Source organism: Telmatherina bonti (genome assembly GCF_933228915.1).
Source record: "Telmatherina bonti genome assembly, chromosome: 21".
NCBI lineage: Eukaryota > Metazoa > Chordata > Actinopteri > Atheriniformes > Telmatherinidae > Telmatherina > Telmatherina bonti.
The window spans coordinates 14,391,700-14,416,848 of NC_136630.1; the positions used below are offsets into that span (position 1 = coordinate 14,391,700).

Genomic DNA, 25,149 nt, shown 5'->3' on the forward strand with positions numbered 1-25,149 from the left:
GCCGTGGTTAATTCATTTGGCCAATTTATGGGTGATGTACGAGTGTCAGGGCACATTAGTCAGGCAAGGAAAGAGGTAAGTGTGTGTTGGCTCAGTTGATTAGTTGGGTGTGTACTTTTCTTTGTTTTTATGGAGGACGGGGCTCCAAGTGAGGATTCTCGTTGGATGCAGAGCAGCCTCTTTTGAGATCTGGTTCCAAACTTCACCACTCCTACACCACTTGGACAAAACCAATGGAGCCCAGTCATGGAAATGACAAAAAGATGCACTGAGTGCACCGAGTGGGAGGGAAGTGGGATTGCTTTGCAAATGAGGTGCGGAAACATGGCTGTGGTCTGCTGGGCAGCAGAGTGAGTACCAGAATGCTTTGCCATACCAAGAGCTCAATCAGGTCTTGTCAGCAGCACCCCTCCTCGCCCCTCACTGCCCCACAAGTTAAATGATTCCCTTTTCTTTATGCAGCAGGTGTAGGCACACTGTGGCCATCTAAATATCTCCTTCAACTGTCAGCTTATCAAGTAGTATATTTATAAACCTTTGATATAATTAGCAAACTGCATAGACTAAGTTGCCACAGGGTTTGTTTTTGTTCATTATGTTGCAATGAATTTTCACCCTAAACTGACTTTTATACTTACTGTGAACTCCTAAGTTACGCAGTGAGTTATAGTTGTATCGTCGATGTGGATACACATACACTGTAGAGGGGTCACCTGAGAAATCTCAGCTGCTGGAAACAAAATACATGTTGCTTTTATTTTATTTCACTCTTTTCAGATGCTTTAAGTTATTTTTATTATTTTTTTTTTTTGCAGGTTTTCTTTGTATCTGTTTTGACTTTAGATGGCTTTACTATGCTTAGTCTGTTACACAGCTATTGTGTTGGTGGAGCGAAACCACTCAACAGTTACACAAGCTGAGTGGTATGCAAAAACAGTGGTTAGAGCATAAGCGGGCGGGTGAGAGGCGTTGAGGGAAGCTTTGGTTTACAGCTTCAAGCCGCAGCCTGAATCTGGGCAGGGTTTGCTATCAGACAGAGAAACAGAGAGAGAGAGACGTGAGAGGCTAAGACCTCTCTCACTCTCTGTGATGCCGATGCTTTTTAAGTGCTTGGGATCACGCTTAAGTGCCGCTTGGTTTTGTAGATCTGGATCGGAGTCTGTCAGAGAAAGTGTGCGTTATATGTCACCTGACTGCCAGGCAGCCAGACTTAGGAAACCAGAGTCGGTGTGAATGCCGAGGCTTGTCAAAGACAGGTGCCGGCGCTGCCACCCATGCCTGCCATACAGCAGCTGGGGAAAAACTGCAAGGCCCACGGTCAAGTGTTGGCCACTGGGACCCCTCATCAGCTAGAATTCCCTGACAGAGGGGGGTGAAATAAGCAGGAATCCATTTAGTCCAGTGGCTTAAATTTGCTGTGTCCGCCTGTTGGTGCAGCCCCTGCAGCCGTTGCGTTCACCATTCATACAACCTGCACTCTTGTCTTTGCACATCTGTTAGAAATAATGGAGTGGAGTCTCTCTTAAATGTAAATGATATAGTTTAACTTTGAGGTAAAAACCATAAATTCGTGTTGCATCAGGTCGCCACACATACAACCATTAACGTTACTTTTGACACCTGTTTTGCTCATGATTATTTATTTTTACTTGTGTACCGTTATTAAAAAGATAGGAGAAAATACTTCCTAAATGTTTGGCTCAGTAATAGGTGGAACTTGAGTTTCAGCTTTGGATTTTTAATGGTTTCTGTTTGATTTAAATTCACAAGTTTATTTTCATGACAACATAGTGTTAAGAGTGTAAGATGTCCCATGTCACAAAATACCCCTCCACTCCTCTGTGAAAGGTTTTAATGTTGTAGACATCCAAAGTATACTGTATTAAACAGTGAAACAGTCGTGTTTCAGTTTTTCCCCCACACAACTGGAAAACTGCACAACCCCCCCAGCAGTCCTTGTCCTTTCAGGGTGATGATGTTATAGATGTTCCTGGGAGCCATTACTGTGTCTCCTCTCAGCCTTCTAGGCAAAGTTTCACGGACTCCTCCTTCTCAGATATTTTGCTCCTGCCTTTGGGATCATTTTGAGTCCTGAACCCCCCCTCTTCCTCCAAAAAAAAAAAAAAATCCCATGTTGCAAATATGCAGATCTAGTCATCATTTTCTCCTTATCCGCCTGCCTGCTTCTTTCCAAATGCTTGCCCCCACCCTTCTCCACCCCATGGGAGAACAACTGCTGTCTACCATCTATAGAGGCCAGAGAAATTCCTCACCCTGACTGAGACAGAAAAAAAAATCATGGAAGTTTTCTATACGCTCCCAGAGATCATTTTACACGAGTAGACATGCCTCTCAACTGTTCCCAGCTAGTGGAGAGTTTCCACACTTATTATAGTTACCAGTAGCACAAAGTTGAACCAGATAGTTAATGTTTCCATTATCCTTTGAGAAGTTTAAATGAAACATTTCCCTCACTTGTAAATTGCATAATAAGACATTAGGTTTGGGTTTGTTATGTAATCCGATGGTGCAAGCAGGAGTTACCCCAACTTGGCTGGAGAATTTCCAGTCATTTCAGCCAAAAAATCCAAGTTTAGGCATCCAAGTGGTAGCCCCCCCACAGTCACACACACAGAAATGATCTCTCCTCAAAACATTTTGTACTTGACATTAATGGTTCCAGTCAGTGCATTTAATATGCTGTTATTTAGCTTTGTGGTCGTTTTCTATCACAAACTGGCTGACAGAGGTATCACTAATAGTTGGAGCAAAACTCAGAACGGAACTTGTGGAGAATCATTTCTCTGGCACAACGGCCCAGTCACTGGAGCTTCCTGGCCAGAGACTTGAGATGATGCGGTCTGAAAAGCTGGGAAAGTCAACCTCTAATTGTTCACAGAAGCTATTGGCAGGAGGAGCTAAGAAACAATGAGTGAGGCATCAACAGGGGAAGGGGTTGATGCTGAGAGGTTGTGGCTCACACTTGCCATTCAGGGTTTTTCATGAAAGTAGTTGAGCCCACAGGGATTCTCCCCAGTGTCAAACTGGTTGTCCCGAAGAGGAAGAGAAAACTGTAGTATCCAAAACACTTTTCCCCATTTTTACTTTTTTTTATTTCTTTCCCCCTTGGCTTTCATTTAAGAGGCAGACACTTCCTCACGTTTTAAATAGGCCTTGTCGTGCGGTTTCCTCAGCTGAGCTGCTGGGAGCCGACTGTTTCCACACAAGCCGATGTTCTGTACCAGACTCGGTTTCAAGAAAAAGAAAGGATGTGTTTTTTCTGGCACTGATTGCTGTGGTATTAAGCTTCCAATTTTTCCCAAAAGCTAACACAGTCGCGCTTGTGTTCTTGACGCCTTTTTGATCTGAGTCACAGTTGCTTGGCACGACGTGCATCTGCCATATCCCAACACTGCCTTGACCCAACAACCCCCGCCCCCCCCTCCTTTGTATAGCAAATCTACTTTTTTGTAGTGTTTTCAGCGTGCCATATTTCAGTAAATAACATCAGTAATGATTCAATTGGGCATCAAATAATTAAGAGGCGGCCTGCTTGCCATCTGTCTGGTGAGATTACTACTTTCTGTGTAATTAAACGTGTGACCTTGTGGCCGTGGAGGGAGGTGCCAGTGGGCAGCCACTGCCAAAGAGCCAGTCTGTCTTATTTGAAGTCAGAGGAGGCTGGTTGGCGGGGTAGGGGTGGGGGGTTGTGGTCTTAAAAGTTTAGCCCAGCTGCTAAAGATAGCGCAGGCTGATGTGAGTTGAGCTTAAGTGGCAGTCTTTACATGGATGCGTCCTGTATGAGTGTGTATGTGTGTGTGTGTGTGTGTGTTTATATATGCACACACACCAACAACACCATGTCAAAGCCCAAGTCACCAAGCCTCACTCAGCTCAGCAACTTTAGAGGAGCCCCGCTGAAGTCGGCATGATCCCTGTGTGCATGCAGTGTAACCATGAGAGGATAGGCAGGCAGGGGTCAGAGAGTGTGTGTTTGTGTGTGCGTGTCTTTGTGTGCTGGTGGGGTCATGATAGGCTGAATAGTGGCTGCTGTTTTAACTCCGATTTTATGTGTGGTTTTGTTTGGACTCCTGAGGTTTGGTTTCCTTTGGACAGTGTCCAGAGACTACAAGGCCTGCTTCTCCTCAGTTCTCATGTGAGGCTGACTTGAAGGGCCCTGCGAAGCGCTCTGATTGGATTTCAGTCCTGATCTGGTTGTTTTGCGCCGTAAACAGGACATTAACAACAAGGGAGATGGGGAGCTAATGAGGCTTTGTGTCAGTGTGTGTGGCATTAGGGGATTTGTGTAGTTTTTAGGGCTTTCTCCTCATCATCTAATGTGTTATCACACACCCAGCTCAGAAAGGGGAACTAAAACCACCATAACATCCAGATGACATTAAAAAAAAAAAAAAAAAAAAAAAAAAAGCTGTGTACAACTGTAAGAAAAAGATCAGCACGGGTTGCTCAGTGTGGCCTGGATGAGGTCTTGCAATGCTTCCGCCCAGAGTGCGGATAAAAAAAAAAAAAAAATCCCTCTTGTTCCCCCAAACAAAAATAACCATTTTAATTACTATGGTTGTGCTATGTGCAGCCACAGTATGGCTGGCAAAGCCCGGCTGAGGTGGCATTGGCCGCTGGGGATGGGGACAAGGTCTAAACTGGCCTCCAGGGAAATTACAGGGTGGTGCAGAGAGAGAGAGAGACAGAGAGATGGATAGGAATAGAGAGAGAGAGAGAGAGTGAGTGAGAGAGATGGGGAGGACTGAATCCATCCTCCAGTCCCTGCTGTCATCCCAGAGAACCACTGTTTGCAGCTAGCAAGCTTTTCTCTGTTTCATCTTCAAACTCAGGGGATAATTGGAGTCGAATTCTATGTAAACATGTTGTTTTTTTTTTCTCTCTCAAAGTTAAGCTTTATTGTTTTGAGACTTGTGTATCTGTCCAGCATCCTGGAAAAAAGTATTTCTTCTCTCATATTACTATATTTCTTCAACCTCTTTGGTCATCTCTTGTCTTCCCTTTCCTCTTTCTGCTTCCCTCCACCAAGCAATCCTCCCCTCTCTTCTTCTTCACCCGCTCAGTATGTGCTCTGATTACCTCTCTGAACTGGCAATAAGTTGATTGCTTTACAGAGATGATGTAAGCCTCTGCCCTAGGGTACATCAGGTTGGATTTCTCCCGCTTTATCTTGTAAAGCCTAAATTAACAGCTGGTTTGGTTGGAGTTCTCCTGGATCTGACTAAAGGATTAGGCTTGGTTCTCATGCGAGTCAATCCGGTTTGATTTATTGCAGGTCTATCAAAAAAGATCAATGGGAGTCCTTTTGAAAGTAAATCCTTAATCGCTCTTTGCACTTACGTGTCATCATTGTGAATTTTTTTCCTGCCTTCCATCTCTCGCTCTCTCCCTTCTACATTTCTCACTCCCTAATTCTTATTCTATCCTTTCACCGCTGCCTTGTCTGTTTTTATTTTTTTTCCACCTCCCATACCCCACCCAACCCTATCTGTGGTAGCAATCTGCCCTTGTCAGTGATGGTTTTTTTTTTGCACAATTTTTCTGTTCTCATTAGCTCTTCGCTGGGCTTGGCAGTCACAAACCCACCTTTAACAACCTCTGGATTTGATCGCAGCTAAAATAAGACTCCGTTCCTGCCGCTCTTATTTGGTGTTCATCTAAACTTGCTTTATCTTTCACCCACATGAAGTCCTCCGCTCACCTCTGGCACCGCAATGATGAATTAAGTTGAGGAATTCATATGTGAGATCTGTTAGCTGAGGACCTAAATGCAAATATCAGCAGGTGTATTTATTTATTTTGTGTATGTGTGTTTTTTTTTTTTTTAAAAAAACATGTTACGTTTCCTAAAAGTCATTGAATCAACTCACCAGCTTCATGTTTCACCTGCTGATGACATTTGGTTTGCCTGATTTCACTTCCCCTCTTTTTTATAGAACCTAATCATTCAAAACTCATGTTGTGCACTCAGATCCTTTTTGGCTGCTTGTTCTCCTCTTTCATTAATTGCATAAATTCATTAATGTAATTCTAACATTGGAATCGCATTTCACATTGGAATACACTCTGAACCTTTAAAGCAGCTCCGTGGCTGCATGGGGAACATTTTTGTTGAGACATAGCAGCTCTCGCTGTCTTTCCTCGCTCCTTCTGCCTCACTTTCTCTTATTTTTATCATCAACATCTGATCAATCTCAGCTCCTCCTTTTCCCCTGCTTCTCCTCCATCTTTCAGTACCATGAATGTTGGGGATGAATCCAGCAAGCATCACAGACAGGAAGACTAGATGGATTGAAAAGCTGTTGATATGAGGTGTCGTCGCCCCCCACCCCCGGTTGACATAAGCATTTATCTTTAGGATTTTCAAAATGTTGGCAAATACTTTAACTGTGCCGAACGCACTCAGGTGTGTCCTCCTGGCAGAATAGGTGAGCTGGATGGCTGTTGTATGAGCGGATGGAGGTGTGGGAAGGGCTGTGGAGGGACGAGGGTGGGTATGTGTGAGAGAGGGGGGTGAGATCGACGGGATACGTGGGAAGGAAGGGCTTGCTGTCAGCCAGCTGGACCTCTTAATCCTACAGCCTTGGGGAAAGGGTGTGTGTCAGTGTGTTTGTGTCAGCGCGCGTGTGTGTGTTGATTGTGTTTGTCTCGTAGAGATTTGTCAATTTTAGCACACCTCTGCTCCGCTCTGTGGCCCAGCTGAGCCCACAGTGTGTTTGTGTGTGTGTCTGCTCCAGTGAGACACAACCAGGATTTCACGTGGACTGTGTTTACTGTAGTCCTCACTTTAGCGGCACTCTGTATATTTATGTCAAGACGACAGTCTCTCACCCTCTTGATGTCGAAGAGGAGCCGGGGGTTGGAGTGAGGAAGCGTGTGTGCATTTGACGGGAAGTTGTGAGGGTAACACACACACACTGCCACTACGTCCCGTCCCATTCCTCGCCTTTATGCCCAGCCCTCTGAGTGTCAAGTGACTGTTCTTTAAAAGTTCTGCGCGCGCACACTTTATCCCGCTCTACGTCATACTGTAACTAGCTGGCTGGTTGCATCATCTTCCTTGTCATTCATTAGACACAAAACATACAATTTAGCTACATTCCATGCAAGCTTCGTTTTTTTTTTTTTCTCTCGCCCCCCCCTTGCATTTTCTGTCTCTTTCTCTCTGCCTGACTCCCTCTCTTTTGGCGTAGACTTTTGCATATATAACAGGCTGGCAGGCTAAGAGCTTGGGACTTCCCCACGCCACACTCCAAGCCTTTGATCCTTTGCTTTGGAGGTAACATCAAAAGGAGAGGCATAGAAAGGCAGCTACTACTGTGAAGTTCAATGTTCAACTTGATGGCTTGGCTGAGGGCTTTTTTTTTTTTCCCCCCCTTCTCTTCTCCTCCCCCAACCCTCACCTCCCTCCTCCCGTTGCTCCCTCGATCCCTTCACTGCATCCCTCAGCTGACAAAAACACACAGTTTGTAGCCAAGGTTTTTTTTTTTTTTTTTTCTCTGACCTTACATCCCTAGAACCTATCTGACATAAAACAAAATCTTCTTCCCTTAAAAACTTGGGTGTACTGATGGTGTAGACAAATACACAGCAAGGTAAGGGTTGCAGATGCAAACACCTGGCATCAGCTTCTCCTGTAGGGGTAGCGTGCAGAAATCTGTATTTCAGCTTGTTGCATCAATGCTGAGCCAGGTTGTTTGCAGCAGAGGTGGCTAGGTTAACTTGAGAAATGGGCGTCACGTCACATTATCTGCACACCTTTTTACATATGGATACAACTTGAAACTGGATTTCTTGTTGGCTCAAAAACAAACCTTCCCTTGTTTCAGTCTGTTTTAATGCCATCTCTACAAATGAAGGAATTTGTTGTTTGTGTATTTTAAACCATGCAAATTTATTGGAACTGTATTGAACTTAGAACCTTTTTAACAATGGCTCTTGCAGAAGGGTACCAGAGATGCAAGCATAGACTCTGGACATGAAGTTTACATCAGGTGGTTTTGTGTTTGGCACCACATCTAAAATGCCTCTGGCTCCAGAGTCCCTTGGGGTCCCCTAGAGTCTGATCAAAGTGCTGGTGTTCCTCCTACAAATAAGTTCTTAATTTTATAGTCATTAAGTATTTAACAAGTATTAAACACTTTTGTCCAGTCAGCTTTTAAGAATAAAATTTTAATTCCATCCTTTTGTTTAAATATGAGAACTTGTAGCTCAGTTAAAAAAGTTGAGCAGCTTCAATGTTGCAAATGATTTATTCCCTTAGTTATATAAAGCTGATGGAGACACACTGAAGACCATCTGCTGTTGAGAGGGGAATGGTCAAATCCATGTCAGTCTTGACTTAAAGAAGATATTGATGATTCTTTTTCAGATTCTTCAGAAACAGGTTTTATTTCCTTCTAAACAAATGTTCTCATTTCTTCATCTTTCTATGCCAGACTGGGTTTAGACGTTCAGAGAAGAAGATGTAAAATACAAACAAAATGGGAATTTAGACTTTAAATAAATCTCCCAGCTCTGTTACCGAGCGTATATGATTGAATAGAGTGATTATTGATTTAAGTCGTGGACAAATGGTGAATCTTGTAGGCTTCCTTTTAAGGGTCCAGAATCTGACCTTTCCCTGTTTCATTTTCACAAGTGTGAAAGGAAAAGGGAGAAAGTCAGTATATTTTCAGAGGAAAGGAATCTTTCCCCAGCTTTTTTTCAGCTTCTGTGGTTGCTGTGTTGACATGGAGCACGTAAAGCTTGCAATCACATCAAAACAAATGATTTTCATAATGAACGTCTCTGAGTTTCTTACGCAAACTCTAAATTAAGGAAGTTTGGACTGAAACCATGCAATCTGGGTCTCTGCTGCTTTTTCTGAGAGGTTCTATGAATCGTATTTAAATAACACCAACTTAAGGTGATCTAGAAAGCTCAGGTGCACCACTAAATGTTTTTTTTTTTTTTTTTTTTTTTATCCTTTATGAGCTCTATCTGACTGAGCCAATTAGCAAAGGCGTGTGGCCTGCTTTTCTTCTTTTTCTCTGCTTCTCCTGCTCCAACTCTCTTTCTAGATGGTAGCTCTTTCTCTTCTCATGCTCCTGCAGACACACACTGCTGTACACACATTTGGTGTATCATTAGCTTAGTGTGTGGGGAGGCGTGCGAGCCTGGGCGCTCTCCTGCCTTATCTCCATGTCAATCACAGCGTGTGTGTGAACATCAGTTGTAATGATCTCCATCCAGCCTGTCGGTGCGTGTTAGCGCCTGGCTTCCTTCGCCCCCGGAGCAAGCCGTTCCCTAGCTAATAGATGCAAAATTAAGCTGATCAATAGATGGCCTCAGCTCATTATTGACATGTTATCGCGGTGTGGGATTTTTGTGTTGAGGGGTTTTCATACCGACTTAGCCAGAGATGCAAGACAGAAGGAGGGAAAGGGGCTATCTCCTCAAAATGGAACAAGTCACTTTTATTTCATCTCTGCAATGATATTGCATTAAGCTCATTTTCTCTCACTCGGTTTTATTTATGTAATGCGGGAGACGCTAAAGCCTCTCCTGGAAGTGTAATCATTGGCTCAATGGACGGAAATGAGATGGAGACTTAGCAAAACGCCATATTAAAGATTCATCAATAATTGGCATGTGTGCTGCTGTTTGTGTTGCGGGGGAGGAAGATTGGGGGGGCTCTTATGGCCGGATCACCACGTGATTGAGCTAAGTGGTAATTAGCCATGAGAGAGGTGTGTGTGCGTGCGTGCGTGCCTTCTCGTGTTTGTGGTTGCAGCTTTGTGTGTATAAAGATGAATGTGTAGCAGGAAAGATGGGGATGCTAAGGGTAAGGTTGGGGCTGCAACATTGACAGAGTTTATTTGGAGGTGAGAGCAGGGGCCATGTGGTCAGGTCATACATAGATTAGGGGTTGGAGTAAGGGGCTCTCGCCCCAGATGCACAACGGCCTCACCTGACCCTCTTCAGGTCTTATTGTCTTGGAAGCATCACCCATTTTAATGAGCTCCAATAACAAAGTCCTTATTACTTATTTATTCATTAAGCTACCGTGGCAAAGCAGCAGTACCTTGCTGTGTGAGTGTGCATGCATTTGCTTGTGTGTCATTCAAGTACCAACATTGTAAATACCAGATTTGAGCAACAGCAGAGAGTTAGTTTAAAGCTAATGGGACCAAAACTAAATAGCCTTAAACTGATGTATCACCCAAGTTGGTAGAGTTACAATCAGTAACCTGGAACCATAGTTAAGACTTGATTTGAAACCCCTCAAATCTTCATCTATGGGTATGCTGAGGGAGTCGGCCTCATGAATATGGAGGCTGAACAGCTTCAAGGAGTTTGCACATGTGAATCAGACAGTAAACTGTTGATTTCATGTGATTCTTTTGTGCAAATTAATTGCTTATTGTTATGTGTGCATGTGCGCTGACACAATACTTTGTGATCGATATTGTGTTGGTGGAATTGTGTGATAGAACGTAGTGTTGTCAGAATACCTGAAGTCTTTGTGAAGCCTGGAAGTGTACACATTCTCTCCTTCTGAGGCATGTTTCATAGCTTCCTTATATCCAGTCTGCTGTTTTAACTAATTCATGGTGAACTCTTGCAGAACAAAAAACCAGACACACAAACATCAAGGGTAGTATTCAGCTCTCCTCTAGCGCGATACCAAATACAGCACTCTGGCAGAACGTGGGCGCTACAATCAGCTTACTTTTCTCCCTCAGCAGAGCTTAGCTGCGGTTCAGCTTTTTAACTCTCTCTTCCACACCCCTCAGCCTGCATCCTGCAAACAAAGGTAAGCTTGTAGTGAGAGCGTGTGGTTGCAACCCACCAGGCCTGGCCATATGTTAGACATTAAGGTGTAAATCAGACTGTATTCACCTCCACATTGGTTTTTGAGTTGGGCAGTTTGGACATTAGCCTACTTCTCTAAAACAAGTTAATCCAGGTGCCTTTGATAAGATACATCTAGATACAGTAACAATCATAAATGTAGACCCATTACTGTATTGTATTACGTAGCTTACTGAGGTAAAGAGATTTTTTTCATATTGATTTGAAAGAGGATATTAACACAAATGTGTATTTTAAGCTAAAAACTAAGTCTAAAAATGCTTGAGTTTATATCCAATTGACTTATCAGACTGCATGTTCTGGTACTACAAAATAACTAAAAAAGAAGACCATAATGCCGCGAACAAACCTGTAATTTAACTTTATCTGAGCTCTTTAATCAATAAATTTAACTATGGTTGCATCCCAACTCTGAAAGACAGCTCAATTAAGCTGTTTTTGACACCACTGTGGTAATCCAACCTGTAAGTATAACATGTTCCCCACACAGTTGGTCGCTCCCAGTGATTATGGAATGCAATAAAAGCGCCACATATCCTGAATTACACTGTGTAAATGAAGTGCATAGAGTAGGAGAAAGGACTTAAAGAGGCAACATTCTGCTGCAAGTCCTGATGCTAAAGGTGCCAGACTGCTTGTTCATTAATGGGCTGATGGAAGACCAGCCATCTCCTGCTGACCTTCACCCTCCCTGCCACTATTTATAGAGCAGCCAAGAGAAACTCTTAATGACACAGGACAGTGGTAAAGGGGGAGCGGGTGCAAAAGTCAGATATGGAACGCTGTTTACTTTCTGCTACTATTTTGGAATGCGGTCGTGTCGACCTCACGCTTACTTTTGAAAGCTTTATAGTTACGTCCAGGTGTGTGATCTCGACTGCATTCTTTCACATTGTAATCATTATAAGCAAAGGGAGTAAACTATGCTTTTACTAAACCATTTGTCATAGACAATTTTTTTCAGCTGCTTGTTGTGCAATCTTTTAAAACTTTTTGGACAATCAGCTGGTGTTTGAACAGCACATTTGCCCACACCTCCAAAGTAAATAATGTTCAAGTGGAACCTTGCTTATCACATGAGTCAGAGTTTAAGGGAGTGAAGCAAACTCCCAAAATGGGCTTGAAGTCCAGTGGTCATGCAAGTACCTCTGAAGAAAAATGACAAAACATGCCAGTTAAAAACTTAAGTGGGGCTGCCGGTTTTGTCAGACTGTACAACCATCTGAGATATTTTCAACAATAGTAGTTACACAAGCCTATGTATATTGCCTCATTTTAAAGGGTGAGGAAAGTATGGGTCTGGTGGAGAGGAAGGAGGAGTCACGTGCACATTCCCCATAGAAAAAAAGGCATATATGAAAGTGTCAGGTTGAGTTTTTCTGCAAGAAGCAGTAGAGGGGAGTTTGAGGTTGAGATGGAGATTGTTGAGAAAAGGGGGGTGGGGTGGGGGTTTGGATCAGGTCTGCAGCCCCAGTGCTGTCGGGGCCAGTGGAACCCCCAAGCGGTTCTGGCTTTGGAGTAAATACAGGCCCAACGGACCCTTTCCCGCCCCAGGGCACGCAAACCCCAGGCCTTCCCACATTTCACTTTTATTTTCCTGGTTGCAAAATGCCTCAGGCTATCAGAGCAGGTGGGGTACTCTTTTTTTCCTTTAATATTTACTCATAAAATGTGCATTAGTAGGACCAAAGTAGCCATGATGGGCCCTCTAGTGTTGGCTAACTTTCTCTCAGTTTTATCAAGGAATTTTTGCACTCTTTTCATTCTTTTTACACAACACCTACTCCTGCAAAGACATGAGGTGTATGCAGAAGCAGACACAACAGTGTGTCCCAATGCTGAGTGGGCTAATCTTTCTTTTCTTTCCCTTTTTTTTTAATCAAGGATTTCAAAGCATCTCTTTTAAGCATCTCCACCCCAGAATTTCAGAAAATTGCTTTTTCCTCCTCAACAAATTCCGTGTTTGCATAAGCACACATTTGTTTTTGCTCATTCCACCTGTGCGTGACGACAAAGGCCGACAGCCTTATCCACAACAGATCGAGACAATATGCTCAGCACTCATTTTTAAAGGGATAAAATTGTAGTCAAACGGATGGACTAATCTTTTAAGCCCTGTGCAGTTAACTTGCAGAGCTTTGAATGGGCTTCTCTTACTAGCCTTGATCATTTCCAGACTTAAATAAAGCTCTTTATTGTAGCAGTTTGATTGGTGTAATCTGTAAGCTGTCAATCCCATCTCTGAGCACTCTCCCTGCTGATCTGCTAGGCCAGCTGGCGCACAGGGATGTTCACATATAGGTGAGCATTGTTCAGCTGTGAATCAGTGAAATATGATGTAAAGTATTTTAAAGTGGAGATGAATGGGGTGACTCTGGTTGTACATGTGTTATCTGTAAACATGCCTGTGCAGAGCTGTGTCATATCTGGGATATGAGGCAGCCACAGATGGCCTGAAGATCCACTGGACTCTCTGGAGCAACACCCAGCATCCATATGCTGATACTAAACCAAAGCTGCTATCTGTCTGTCTCTTTCTGTCTGTCTAACCCTCCATTCTCACATTGCTCACATGTCTGAAATGCTTGATGAAGCCCCAGTGGTCCTCATCATTTGTCTCGTGATCGCCTGCTGGAAAGGAGAGCAGTGTTTGGGAGCCACATTGGCACATAAGGAGCTCAGTTTGTTTGATTGGTCTCAAGCCCTCTGCTCTTAATCCAAACCAAAACGAACAAGCCGTGTGATGGCAGTAGTTGCCGCGGCCGCCAGGCAGCAAATGATAAACACATCAGATGAGGGCTTGATAGAAAAGAAGCTGGTTGTTGACAAGAAACAGACAAAACAATCCTCCACTATGTGCATCAGTCATTCACATACAAATAAAAGAATTTTAATAAATGAGGACTTGTTTTTGTCATCCTCGTCAATATGTGTGTTTTGTTTTTTTGTTTTTTTTTTAGGTGAAATGTAAAGGGAAAAAAACTTAACTTTAAGAGGAATCGAAGAGTAGCAGAGAAATGTTTTAGGTGCTGTTGCCAACTGGCTGAGTTAAAAACATCAGTGGTGTAAGAGAGTATGCAGATATGTGACAATGATGCCCCTTTATTTGCCCTTTTATCAAGTTCCCCTCAGCTATGACACTGGGACCAGGGCCCCAGCTTGTTTTCACTGCGATGACAGTCGGCGTCTATCTGGGTTAACACTCTGTTGCTTATAACACGCCGAACTGTGGTACAACAGCAGTCGGTAGCGTATGGGTGAATGGTTTGGAGTGTTAGGGGAAAGCACTTGCTCAAATATACAGTAGAAGATCAAAATAGAGCTGAAACAGTGCAATGTATTTACAGATTTTGCATATGGTTCTGGCAACCTATTGGTAAGGATGGTAGCTTTTCTATATTGAGTGTTTGAAATGCGGTTGACTGAAATAACCAACAAATGTATTGTTTGTTGTACCCCTGAAAATCACCCTACTTCACCAGTCCCCTCCATGCACTTGGGACTGCAGTAGATGACAAAATCAGGAGAAGGAGGGTGAGTTCATCCCTCTGTAAAGATTCAGAGGACTCCATTTTCTTTCACTTCATCATAGACAATTGAGTCATTCAGTTCCCATTGTTGTGCTGGCCAAGCGAGGAGCATTGCAGAGTAGGAGAAGAGAACAACTTTGGGTGGGAAGGTTGAAAGAGGGGAGAAGCTGCGCAATCTAAAGCCACATTGCATCCATTGGGCGGCTCTTACTAAGCGGGGGTCTGTCAGGAGGGGCTGGTTAGTGTTTGTGTGTGGGAGGGGGAGTGAGCTGGAGAGATGGAGGAGAAGAGAGAGAGTTATCCTGGAACTCTGGAGCAATTTGTCACATTGGAATGGCTCTTGAGTTACACGGGGGGCCCCCTCATAGCAGGAGAGCTTTCAGGTCGCAGAGTGGTGGTGGTGGGAGGACGAGGAGTGGGGGGCTCGGAGCTAGCAGAGCAGGGTCAGAGGTCATGGCCTACTCAAGCCCAGGCAGTGTGTCCGTTAACAGGGCAGACGGGTGGGTGGAGAGAGAAAAAGCGAGAGAGGAGGCAGGATGCCAAGAAGGAGGGGTAACGGAAAGCCGGGTGCTTGCCAAGCCCCAGTCTTCCTCGGCATGTCTATAAAATCTGCAGGAGAGATTAATATGTGAGAACATTTGCAATAGCTGGGCTGAAGTGGAGCCATTTGTTGGGGCATGTGCCCCAACACCGCTGCTCTCCAATCGTATGATGACTCACCACCCCACTGCCACTTTTAGGGGTGTCACTTTCGGTCTCCTTCCCCACTTCCTCAGAATGTCCTCGTGTTCGACCCCCTCTCCCAGCTGCAGCTGTGTTTGAATATTTGCATGTGTGAGCATGTGTACACATGCAATGGCAGAAGTTTCCCATGGCTGGAGTCACAATTTGTCTTTCTCCTGCACCGCTCTGCTTACAACCCCCTGTGCCTACGAGCCCCTCTGCCTATAAGCCCCTATGGCAGCAATGAACACTGGTCTTTCAATTACCTCATAGATGACAGCAGCCTTGTCACTCTTCTCCTCTTTACTAGTGAAACACAACCCTTCTCAACTACTCATGGCAATTAATTTCCAGCGGGGTAGAGGGGGTGGGGGGTGTCCATAAAACCCCAAAAGGACCTTAGCAATGGAGTTCTTACAACCTTTCCTTTTTCCACTCTGAGGACATACAAACAAAAATAAACAAACCCATTTTTTGGCTGTGAAAGTCGTCTTTGGGTCATAAATGAGTGTTGTGGCGGAGGAGTACGAAGCAGCAGGCAGGGCTGTAACTGAGGACATGGAGTCAATAACTCCCTCCAGCATCTACCACTGGCAGGCACCCTACAGTGAACTCTTCGCTAATTACCACTGATTTAGACACAGTCTCAGGAAGGGTCACGTCACACTCACTCTCCGGCCCGCACTGACACACACACACACACACACATACATACAAAGATACTGTCAGGCATGCATACCAACTAGTGGTCACCTCTGCAAGATGGCAACAGAGAGAAATTGAATCCTGTGCACTTGTGTCGCCACAAAGCAGCAGATAATTAAGCCTAGTTCCTTCTGTGCTAGATTGCACGGGGAATGGATGATGATTTATTAAACGGCAAACTTTTTGTCACTAAATGGCTACCATGTGATCCTGAGTTCAATAATTATGGTGAGGTTATTATGCAAAGGTCATTATTGCGAGGAAGACCTCAAGTCACTCATAAAATGTTATTTAAGATGGTGTGAAGAGAAGAAAGCCCCCCTCACATTTTTTTTGATCATGTCAAAGGTTTGTGTCCAAATGGCATTATAGATGCAGCTCAGAGTTCAGATTCACTTGTCAGAGCTCTTTAGCTGTAATAAAGCATCTCAACAATTTTTAATGAGTATCAGTGGCACCAAGGTTACAACGTAAGCCTGCTACCCTCCTTTTGCATTAATTATCCAGCACCAGCAATCGCTTCCTTCTCCTTCATTTAGTTTCTTGAGATGAACCCAGTTTTCTGATAGAATTTGGAAAGTGTGGAGATCACTTGACGGATGCTAATTTATTAATAAAAAAAAACAAAAAACAAAAAAAAAAACTTGTGTTTTAAGTTACAGCCATTTAAAGACTGGGTTTAGAGGCATAAGTTTAGTATATAAATATAACAAAAAGGCAGACTTTGTTTTGTCTACCCCAGTTGCTGCAACCACTTTACCTGAAGCAAGGTGGCTGGAAACCTGATGATCACAGATTGGATTGCTGACAAATCCGTGCAGTCAGAAGAAATGCTTGTGCATGTTCATGATGACTAAAACTGTGAAGATAAAGAAAGTTTCCAAGTTGTCTCGGGTGCAGGTACAGTCCTTTTGAGGTCAACACAGTGGATGTCATCAAATGAACTCCACCCAGTTTATTACACAGACAGATGTTTCTCATGACCCTTGTTTCTGCTTATCTGTTTTTCTGCATTTGTGTGGGTGTGTAGGAGAAAGAGGGTGGGGGAACGACAGACAGACAGGCTGGCTTCTGATAGAAGCCAAGTCAATCATTTATGAGGGTAGTCAGGAGATTTAGCCTCACAGGAGCGTGGTGAGGCACCACGCTTTACCTTTTTTATGGGTTCCAATAATAAAAAAAAAAAAGTCAGACAAGAGTCACACTGATGACATTAGGTCATTGTAAAGCCATGAACTGTGTACCAAACTACATCTAACTTTACCTGAACCTAGGAAATTTATAAGTTACTGGTTTGTTTCTGGGGGAAAAAAAACTAAACAAAACAATTTTGTTTGTATTTTTAAAGAGGTGATTTAATCAGTTACTGTGTTCTCTCCTGCCGGACTCTCACAGCATGCTTGAGGCCATCCTCATCCCTTCTACCATCTGCTTTTAAGATTTTTCTTTGTGTCTCCATGTTTTCATTTTTCACACCCATGCACATGTCAAGAAATGTCCCCCCCCCTTCCCTTGTTTTTGTCTTACTTTTAATTTGTTCCTTTTGGTTTTTGCTTTCTGCATTGTTAACATGTTTTGTTTTCTTTCTTTCCATTCTGTTTCCTTTCTGCCATTCAGTACCTACAGATGAAATGGCCCCTGCTAGATGTTCAACCAGGAGGTCTTCAAAGTAGACAAGCACTTAAAGATGCCAGGTCCCCTTCACCGGCACACATCGTTGTAAGTAACACTCCGCTCGGTACTCTTCCTTTCTTACCAGCTCTTCCTCCCCTTTTATTCAGAGTAGAGCATAAAAAAAAGCCTGTTTTCCTTTTGGATCTTCGCTTCCTTTAAATCGATCACTAACCTGCCCACCTGATTTTTATCAGCTTGTGCTTTAAATGTTTGTATTATGTGATCTCGAGGCGCTGGTAGGATGGTCACTGTGGCAGGTGCTCTATTGATCTTTGAACGTTCAGGTTGCCTGTGGTTTCAGAGAATGATAGCTTCCGGGCCATGTAAAACTGACATCACGCTGACACCTTCATGATGAGAATAAGCTAATGTCGGGCTGCAAATACACGTTTTGAGGGAGGGTGTGGGTGTTCCTTTTGTTATTGATTATCCGCAGAGTTGGAGGTGTTCTCCAGCAGGAAAGTTGGCTGAACAGTCATAGGGGTCATGTGCAGTATGTATGCATAACAGTGCATCCGCTTCGGGTATGTCGATACCTGAGAGGCTAGCAGGTCTAAAATCAACAGCTGAATGTGAACGAAGTAGTTGGCTAAAGGTTTTACACTTGGTGGAAGTTTACAGGAGGTCATTGGAAAGGCTGAACATAGAGAGGTTGATGAATGTGGCCGAAGGGTTAGTAAGTCAAGAAAATCAATGAGTTAGGCTTGAGCAGTAATACTGAGGTGACCGGTCATGCCTCACAGTTGTTACCTTTTGTCTTAGAGTTGAGCTCCACCATGTTGTGGGGATGAAAATTTGCATAGCACATCATTTCAGAAGGAAGAAGCTTTCCAAGGTTGCCCGCTCATGAATACAAGATCTCTTGTGGTAACACGTCAGTGTTGGCCCGTTCTGTTTTCTTTATGCTGCCTGTGGAACAACACAGTTAACTACCGTTATGGCTCTGGAGGTGGCACAGAAGGCAGTGGTGATTTTTATCATGCAGATTACACCGTCAAGACACTGTGTCCCTCTGAGTCACGGTGGACATTTGATCAGCTCGGTCACTTTTATGATCCATCATAAATTCCATCTCAAACAGTTACTCAAAAGTTGGCAAAGCAAAGATCTCCTAAGTATTTTGCCCGTTTGAGTTAAGCACATCCTAAAATAGCAGAAGTTGACAAGGCAGCTTTACTTGAAACAGAAACCTTGTCAGAAGTTGTGTTTAAGACAAAAAGCTAGAGATGACAGTGTTGTTCTGAACAAAACAAGCCCAGCTAAGGCCCTCCTTATCTCCCTCTGCGATGTTGGTGTTATTTTTATACCAAAGAGTTCACGGGCCTCTACTTACTCTTGTTATTTTTGGAGATGCTCAGAAAAAGAGTCCCAACTTCTATGAAAGCGTTAAAGCGTTAAAGCAAACGCTGCAGGTAAATACTTGAGTATTTATCCTTCTATGAGTCATATGGCTGTAAAAACTTGCCACCATATGTGTGTGTGTGTGTGTATATATATATATATATATATATATATATATATATATATATATATATATATATATATATATATATATATATATCCTGTATACACATTTCCATAGTTACCCTGCTTGATAGGAAATCTGTTGCTTGAATCATCTATGATTTTAATAAAACACACATTTTATTGGTTTAATTATGGGTTGTTTTTTTTTTTTTTTTTGTTTACAACATTTACTAGCAGTTGTATTAAAACTCTGGGCAGTCAGTCAAACATGCAGCACAAACGGGCAACAGCAGCTATTCTACACGAAACAGAAACTGGCTGTGGGGCAAAATTGAACTGTGAAAGCAACAAAGAACGGCAACCAGATGGAAAAAAAAGAGAAAAGAAAATTAAACACAGATTCACTCACAATAGCAGCATCTACTGACTGCACTTATTGAGACACATGAAAGGAAGAGAGACAAACACAAATTGGTGAGAATGAAAAGGTTTTTTTTTTTTTTTTAGATGTTAAAAACAAAAATATTTGTGAAATAGCAAAAGTGACCATTTAGCCAATAACACTTGAGGCACAGATATACATGTTGCATCATTTCCAAAGGCCCAACCAATATCTTCTTGAAATGTCAATCATTTGGTAATTAGGCTTCTTTTTGATGAAGCTATACATGTTGAGGGATTTCATGCCGTATCACACCAAAGCTCAGTTTAAAACAGTACACAAACTGGCTTTAAAGAAAGCAAAAAGTTAGTTTGTTTTGTTTTGTTTTTTGTGAATTAAAAGGTAATTTTAATGATTTTAATTTACAAGCTGTAATAAAATGGTGGTATTCTTGCACTCCTAATCAGATTAATTAAACAAATAGGTGTTGGACAGAGAAATGATGGTTAAAAATTAAGTTAATATTTCAATTATTGTGGTGCTTTTACGTTAAGCTGTTGGGGTTGATGATTTATAGGATTTATGACTTAAAGTGAGCGATACTCATTGAATTTGTTTTTATCACTCCTGCTCTCCAGCTTCTGATTTCAAGCGGAAAAACAAAGCAAAAGTAGATTAGAGTAATCTGAGCACAATTAAATTGATGCTGTGATACTGACACTGATCAATATGAGAGAGAATATTGTAATATTTGTGGTCATATTGCCCAACCCTCAGTGATGTGTTTGATTCGCAGCCTGGTAAGATCAGAGGCATTGCAGCATGGCTGCATAAGCGCACAACTGCCTGTTAGTGCAAGTGATGAAATTGGCTGTGAAATGCAGCTTGTATTGTTGGTGCGCCTTCCTATCCTGCTCCAACATCCACCTCCAACTGAGAAGGAACTGTGATTGAATGTTTCCCTGGTTTGCATCATCATCGTCATGTCGTACATATAGAAGGAAAGATTAGTGTGTACAGCCTTATGAATTCTAGTGAAAACCCCACACAGACCCCCCACAGGTGTCACTCAGCTGGTCAAACTTGGTTTTAGCCTTTTTTTTTTTTTTTTTTTCTTCCCCACAAGATCTAAGCTTTGCCGTTTGCTCTTATTAATAATTTTGGCTGTAAATGGTCGTTTGTTTATAAATGTAAGGTAACTTTTAAACACCTTGACCTCTGTCTGCCTGCGGTGCTTGCAGGCTGCGTTGGAAGCGATAAGACGCCGCTGAACGACTGCTTAAATCACAACAATCTGAAGCCTAAGTGACCCAGAGACAGTTGAATTAACAATAGACAGCAATGGATGGAAGGAAAGATATACACAACTGTGGATGAAGCCCCTGAGAAACTAGGAGAGGAGGAGGAGCGGGGGGAGAGGGGGACAGTGTTGCAGGCAGGTGGTTTCATTTCAGCCCGGACGGCTCTGTTGAAGTGGAAGGCTGGAGGATCAGCTGAGAAAAGAGGAAGTGACCTCACGCAGGCCGGTCTCTCCGAGGGCACGGCGTATGCCTCTGTTTACCATCCCCTCAAAGGAAGCCGCGGCAGACCTTTTTTGAAGTGCCTGACCACCCTGCAGGCAGCCTCTAAACCTGCCGCTGCTGAACTTTTATGCCATTGGCTGAAAGTTATTCAATATTTATCCACCTATTGATGTGTAGTTTTTCAGGGCGAGACTCCAAGAAGCATTTCACGCCTCATCTGGCTCCTGAGAGCAAAATCATAAACAATCCCTATTTTGTCAACGTAGCGTTTATGCTGATGTTTTAATAAGATATTGTAGCCTCAGAAGCTCTTTGTAGGTATTTTACAGTGTGGCATGAAGTTGGGCTAAATTTAGAGAGTTGTATCTGTCTGTTATAGATTCGTGCTATAAGACGTGATTATTGCATTAACCCAGTCAGGCAACGTCAGTCAGGCATATCACACTGCTTTTGCACATCCGCATCTTAAACTGTGCATGTTGATAGTATCAACAATAACGAAGTGAAGCTCTCAGCAGGGGTCCACGCTCATGTTGGTAACATGACATCATGTGTCTGAGAGGCAGCAAAGCGTCATCTCTCGCAGTCATGTGATCAAAGTTTTTGCATTGTGATGTATGAAAGCATGTTAAACACGAGTCACTCTTATCAAATCACATTTATTCATTTCCTGTTCTGAGAATTGCGGGGCGAGAAAACAAGCTCCACATTATGAGCATGCACACTGCTTTCTGAAATCCATGTGCATGCACATGCACATGCACACACGGCTTCAGAGTCTAGAGTCTAGCTCCGGCTGAACAATGTCTCCATTGTTTTGCGGGCTTTCATTGGCAGCAGGGGACGGCTGGAGTGTTAACCATTTCCCAACTGCATCTCACTGCGTGTCACTGTGCATGTGTGTGTGTGTGTGTGTGTGTGTGTTGTATATCAGAGGTAGTGAAGCATGGGGTTGAGGGGATGAAGGGAGGGAGGGCATTTGCTCGAAGTGTATGGTAATTAGTGTGGAGGAAGTGATGCAATCTGTCCATTTTTTACGGCGTGCAAGACCTCCCACCTGAGTCTTTACAACCGCTGAACATGCTTGTTTTATTTCCATTCAGTCCAACCTGTTCCTCTGCAGAATGCTGGGGTGTTTTAGATATTATTGAAGCCCGGGGGGTGGCAATGCATTATACAGAGCAGTGTATTGGCTAAGCATTCAGAAAAGACACACCACAGTGACTCTGGATCCCTATAGTGGAGCAAAGAACTGGATCAATATGTAACTGTTGCTCTGAGTCAGTATTAAGAAAAGACAGGATCACAATCACCTTCCAGGACCGTTTCTCTGTTCATCCTAGAGGAGTGAGGATAAAAGGGACTTCCTGTGGTCTGAATGGGCCTTGCACCTGGGATGCCCAGACAATTGCGTAGGGCTCTGGGAAGCCTACCCTTCCCTGTTGTTAATGAGCAACCCTGTGGCCAATGGCCGCCACCCACACACTGTCCGCAGGCTTTACCTTGGAGGCTTTCTCTACCCTGACTCGTGCTGACCTTAAGCTGCTCTTTCTTGCTGCATGTTAAAGCCTTTATCCAAATAACTGCTCTCCCCACCTTTTGTCTTCTTTCCGTCCTTCCGTCTAACCTTTTTGCTTCAGGAGAAGTTTCATACCCCACACGTTTATTGCCACGTAGGACAGGGTGATAAAATGGACGGTTTCTTTTATATGCAAGCGGTTTCTCGAACCAATTCCTGGAGAAGAGAAGGCAAAACAAAAAAAGCCGGCTGCATAACGGCGCAAAAATGATGAAAGATCTCTGCTGGTCTCTTCTGCGAAGTGATGCCCGTCGTCAAACGGAGGCTTTTGCTCCTCATTGCCGTCTCACACTGTCTCGTCCAGACAAAACCTTTGTTCAAGGGGCCGTGCTTACATCACCAGCTCAGGCCAAAATCTGAGGCTGTCGAGACATGGCGTCAGGCCCGGGAACTGTGACAATGACAATGAGAGCACCTCAGTCATTGTATCTGTCCAGTAGTCTGGACGGCTGCTTGTTCCCACAGACAATCCTCTGTGTTGGCTTAGTCAGCAACAATCGCACGACGACCCAAGAACCTTCTTGCTCCTTGGATTTTTAACGTAATATCAAAACCTTTTAAAGAGAAAGTACCAGACAGATAAGTTTTTCATAAAAAAAGTGAATGTTAAACCAAAATATTTGATTTGTTTTTTTTGTGCATGTCTAGTTGAAGTTTTCTTCTTTGGTTTTTGCTCCTTGTGGTATTTGACTGTTAAATAACCCCATGAACTTGAGCTACCCGAGGAAATGTGTGACCGTGTGTTGGACTCACACATTTAAAAAGATAATAGATATCTGTTTCTCCGAGCGTGTGTGTCTTTGCTGCACCAATAACTGCAGTGTTCCCTGTCAAGCTTTTATGAGAAGTTATCTAGCTGGCCCGAGGGTCGAGCACAAGTTCAAATAGAACCCAGTGATCTGAGCGAACAGTAGCTTTTAGGTACTGGAGCCCTTTAGTAAACTAAAGACCCTGCTGCTTTTCTCTGCATGTTTTTTTTTTCCCGCGCTCTCTTTTTGTTACTTGTACCAGCTATTCTTTTTCTTCCTAAGAAAATCGATATCTTCTTTTTACCTCCTTCCTTCTTCCCCTGTCCTCTATCATCTCCTGATATCTGCTTAAGATCTGATTTCTTGCTTTTAGGGACAGCATATAACCAGCCAGTTTAACCTCTCAGTTCTTCCCCCTTTTTCAAATATATTGAAGAGCAGGCACAAATGAAACGTATGTGTGCGAGGAAGTAATGAAAAGAATGATCGATTACTGCGTATGATCTTGTAAAGCTTGCCTTGTAAAAAGGTTATAATTCCATGAGAAACATTCACTTCATTTAATGGTGCGTGTTGGTCTTTAAGCCAACTGGTATCTGTTGAACATCCATGAAGGTGTGTGTGCATGGCGAGGAGATGAGATGTTCTATCAAAGCGAAACATTGTTTTAACAACCAGCCAGTCAGTTCCAGCTGCTGTGTAACCAGTCCAGAGCTGCTGTTCTCTTCTCCAATCTGTGTAAAATTAGTAATAAAGGGGGCCGAACACACACCCAGGAGAGAGCGGAGCCAGCAGAGATGAGGTGGTAGTTTAAATAACTAAAAAGCCATGGGATGCATTATTTCCAAGGAGAACATGTTGCTTTTGCATAAAAAAAAAAAACGTGGTGGGATAAGATTGTGTGCAGATCAGTGTGAGTGTGTGTGTATGCATGAGAGAGAGAGAGAGAATAAAAGAGAGATGGAGAGTTGATATAATTGTGTGACTTGGGAACGTCCATCTTTGCCTTTCAGGGGCCCTTCTGCTGGGAATTCCCTGGACAGTCAGATCTGAGCCTTCACCAATTTCATTTGGTGAGAGACCTTTGAATTCCAAAAATATCTTGTTGGATTTTTTTTTCTTTTTTGGTTGATTCCATAAACAAATTAACAGCTGATAACTGATTAATTAATTTTTTTTTTTGTTTTGTTTTAAAAAAAACAAATAGTGAATGAAAAGCTCAAATCTTGGTGATAATTCTTATGATAATCATGCTGTGCTCCGCTTTGTGCTAATTCAATGCTCCTGCTTTGCTGCTGCTATGCTTTGGAATGAATAAACAGCCTTAATGTATCCAATCCAGGAGATGAGATCTTTGTCTGGGAGGAACAATTAGAATGATACATGTCTTTATTTATTTATTTATTAATTATATATATATATTTTTTTATTGTTTTTCCTTTTATTTTGTCCTTCACTGAAACTGTTTAACTTATTCAGTTAGATTTTTTTTATGTCTAATGTTTTTGCTTGGAACTTTTAAACTGTTTATGGATTGCACTGGTTAACATCAATTATTCAGGGGGTTTCTTTGCTACTAAAACATATTTATATACATTTGGTTAGAAACAACCCACAATCCACCAATGTGAGAAATGACTCCCTTTATTCTGTGCCTTTGCTTGTGCAGCTGTTTTGAATCCAGTCCTCTTTCCCAACTAAATCTGGGTAACAGTGATTTCCATGCAGAAGATGAAGTAATAACACACTGTTTACGCCCACTGGTTGAAGATTTAGAGTAAAGATAACTATATTTGAAAGAGATACAGCACTGAAAACCGCAAACTAATTCATTTATTCTGGAAGTATAAGTAAACCCTCATAGAATACAAAGCTGTAAGTTTAAGCCGGTGCTGTTTTTACTGCAGCACTGACATGCTGAGGACATCAGTCAGCCTTG

At 42.9% G+C, this 25,149-nt stretch overlaps 1 protein-coding gene across 13 annotated transcripts in view; it reads left to right on the forward strand.

The window, feature by feature from the left end:
• tcf7l2 (transcription factor 7 like 2) overlaps nt 1-25,149 on the forward strand; it is an 86,251-nt gene that overhangs the window by 11,786 nt on the left and 49,316 nt on the right. For 8 of the 13 annotated variants that reach the window (XM_079261309.1, XM_079261314.1, XM_079261316.1 and 5 more), the window contains exons 4-5: nt 17,454-17,555; nt 24,224-24,283. In XM_079261309.1, coding sequence (XP_079117435.1) covers nt 17,454-17,555; nt 24,224-24,283 — 162 coding nt within the window. The remainder of the gene's footprint in view (nt 1-17,453; nt 17,556-24,223; nt 24,284-25,149) is intronic. The other 5 variants (XM_079261318.1, XM_079261319.1, XM_079261320.1 and 2 more) reach the window with 1 other exon arrangement.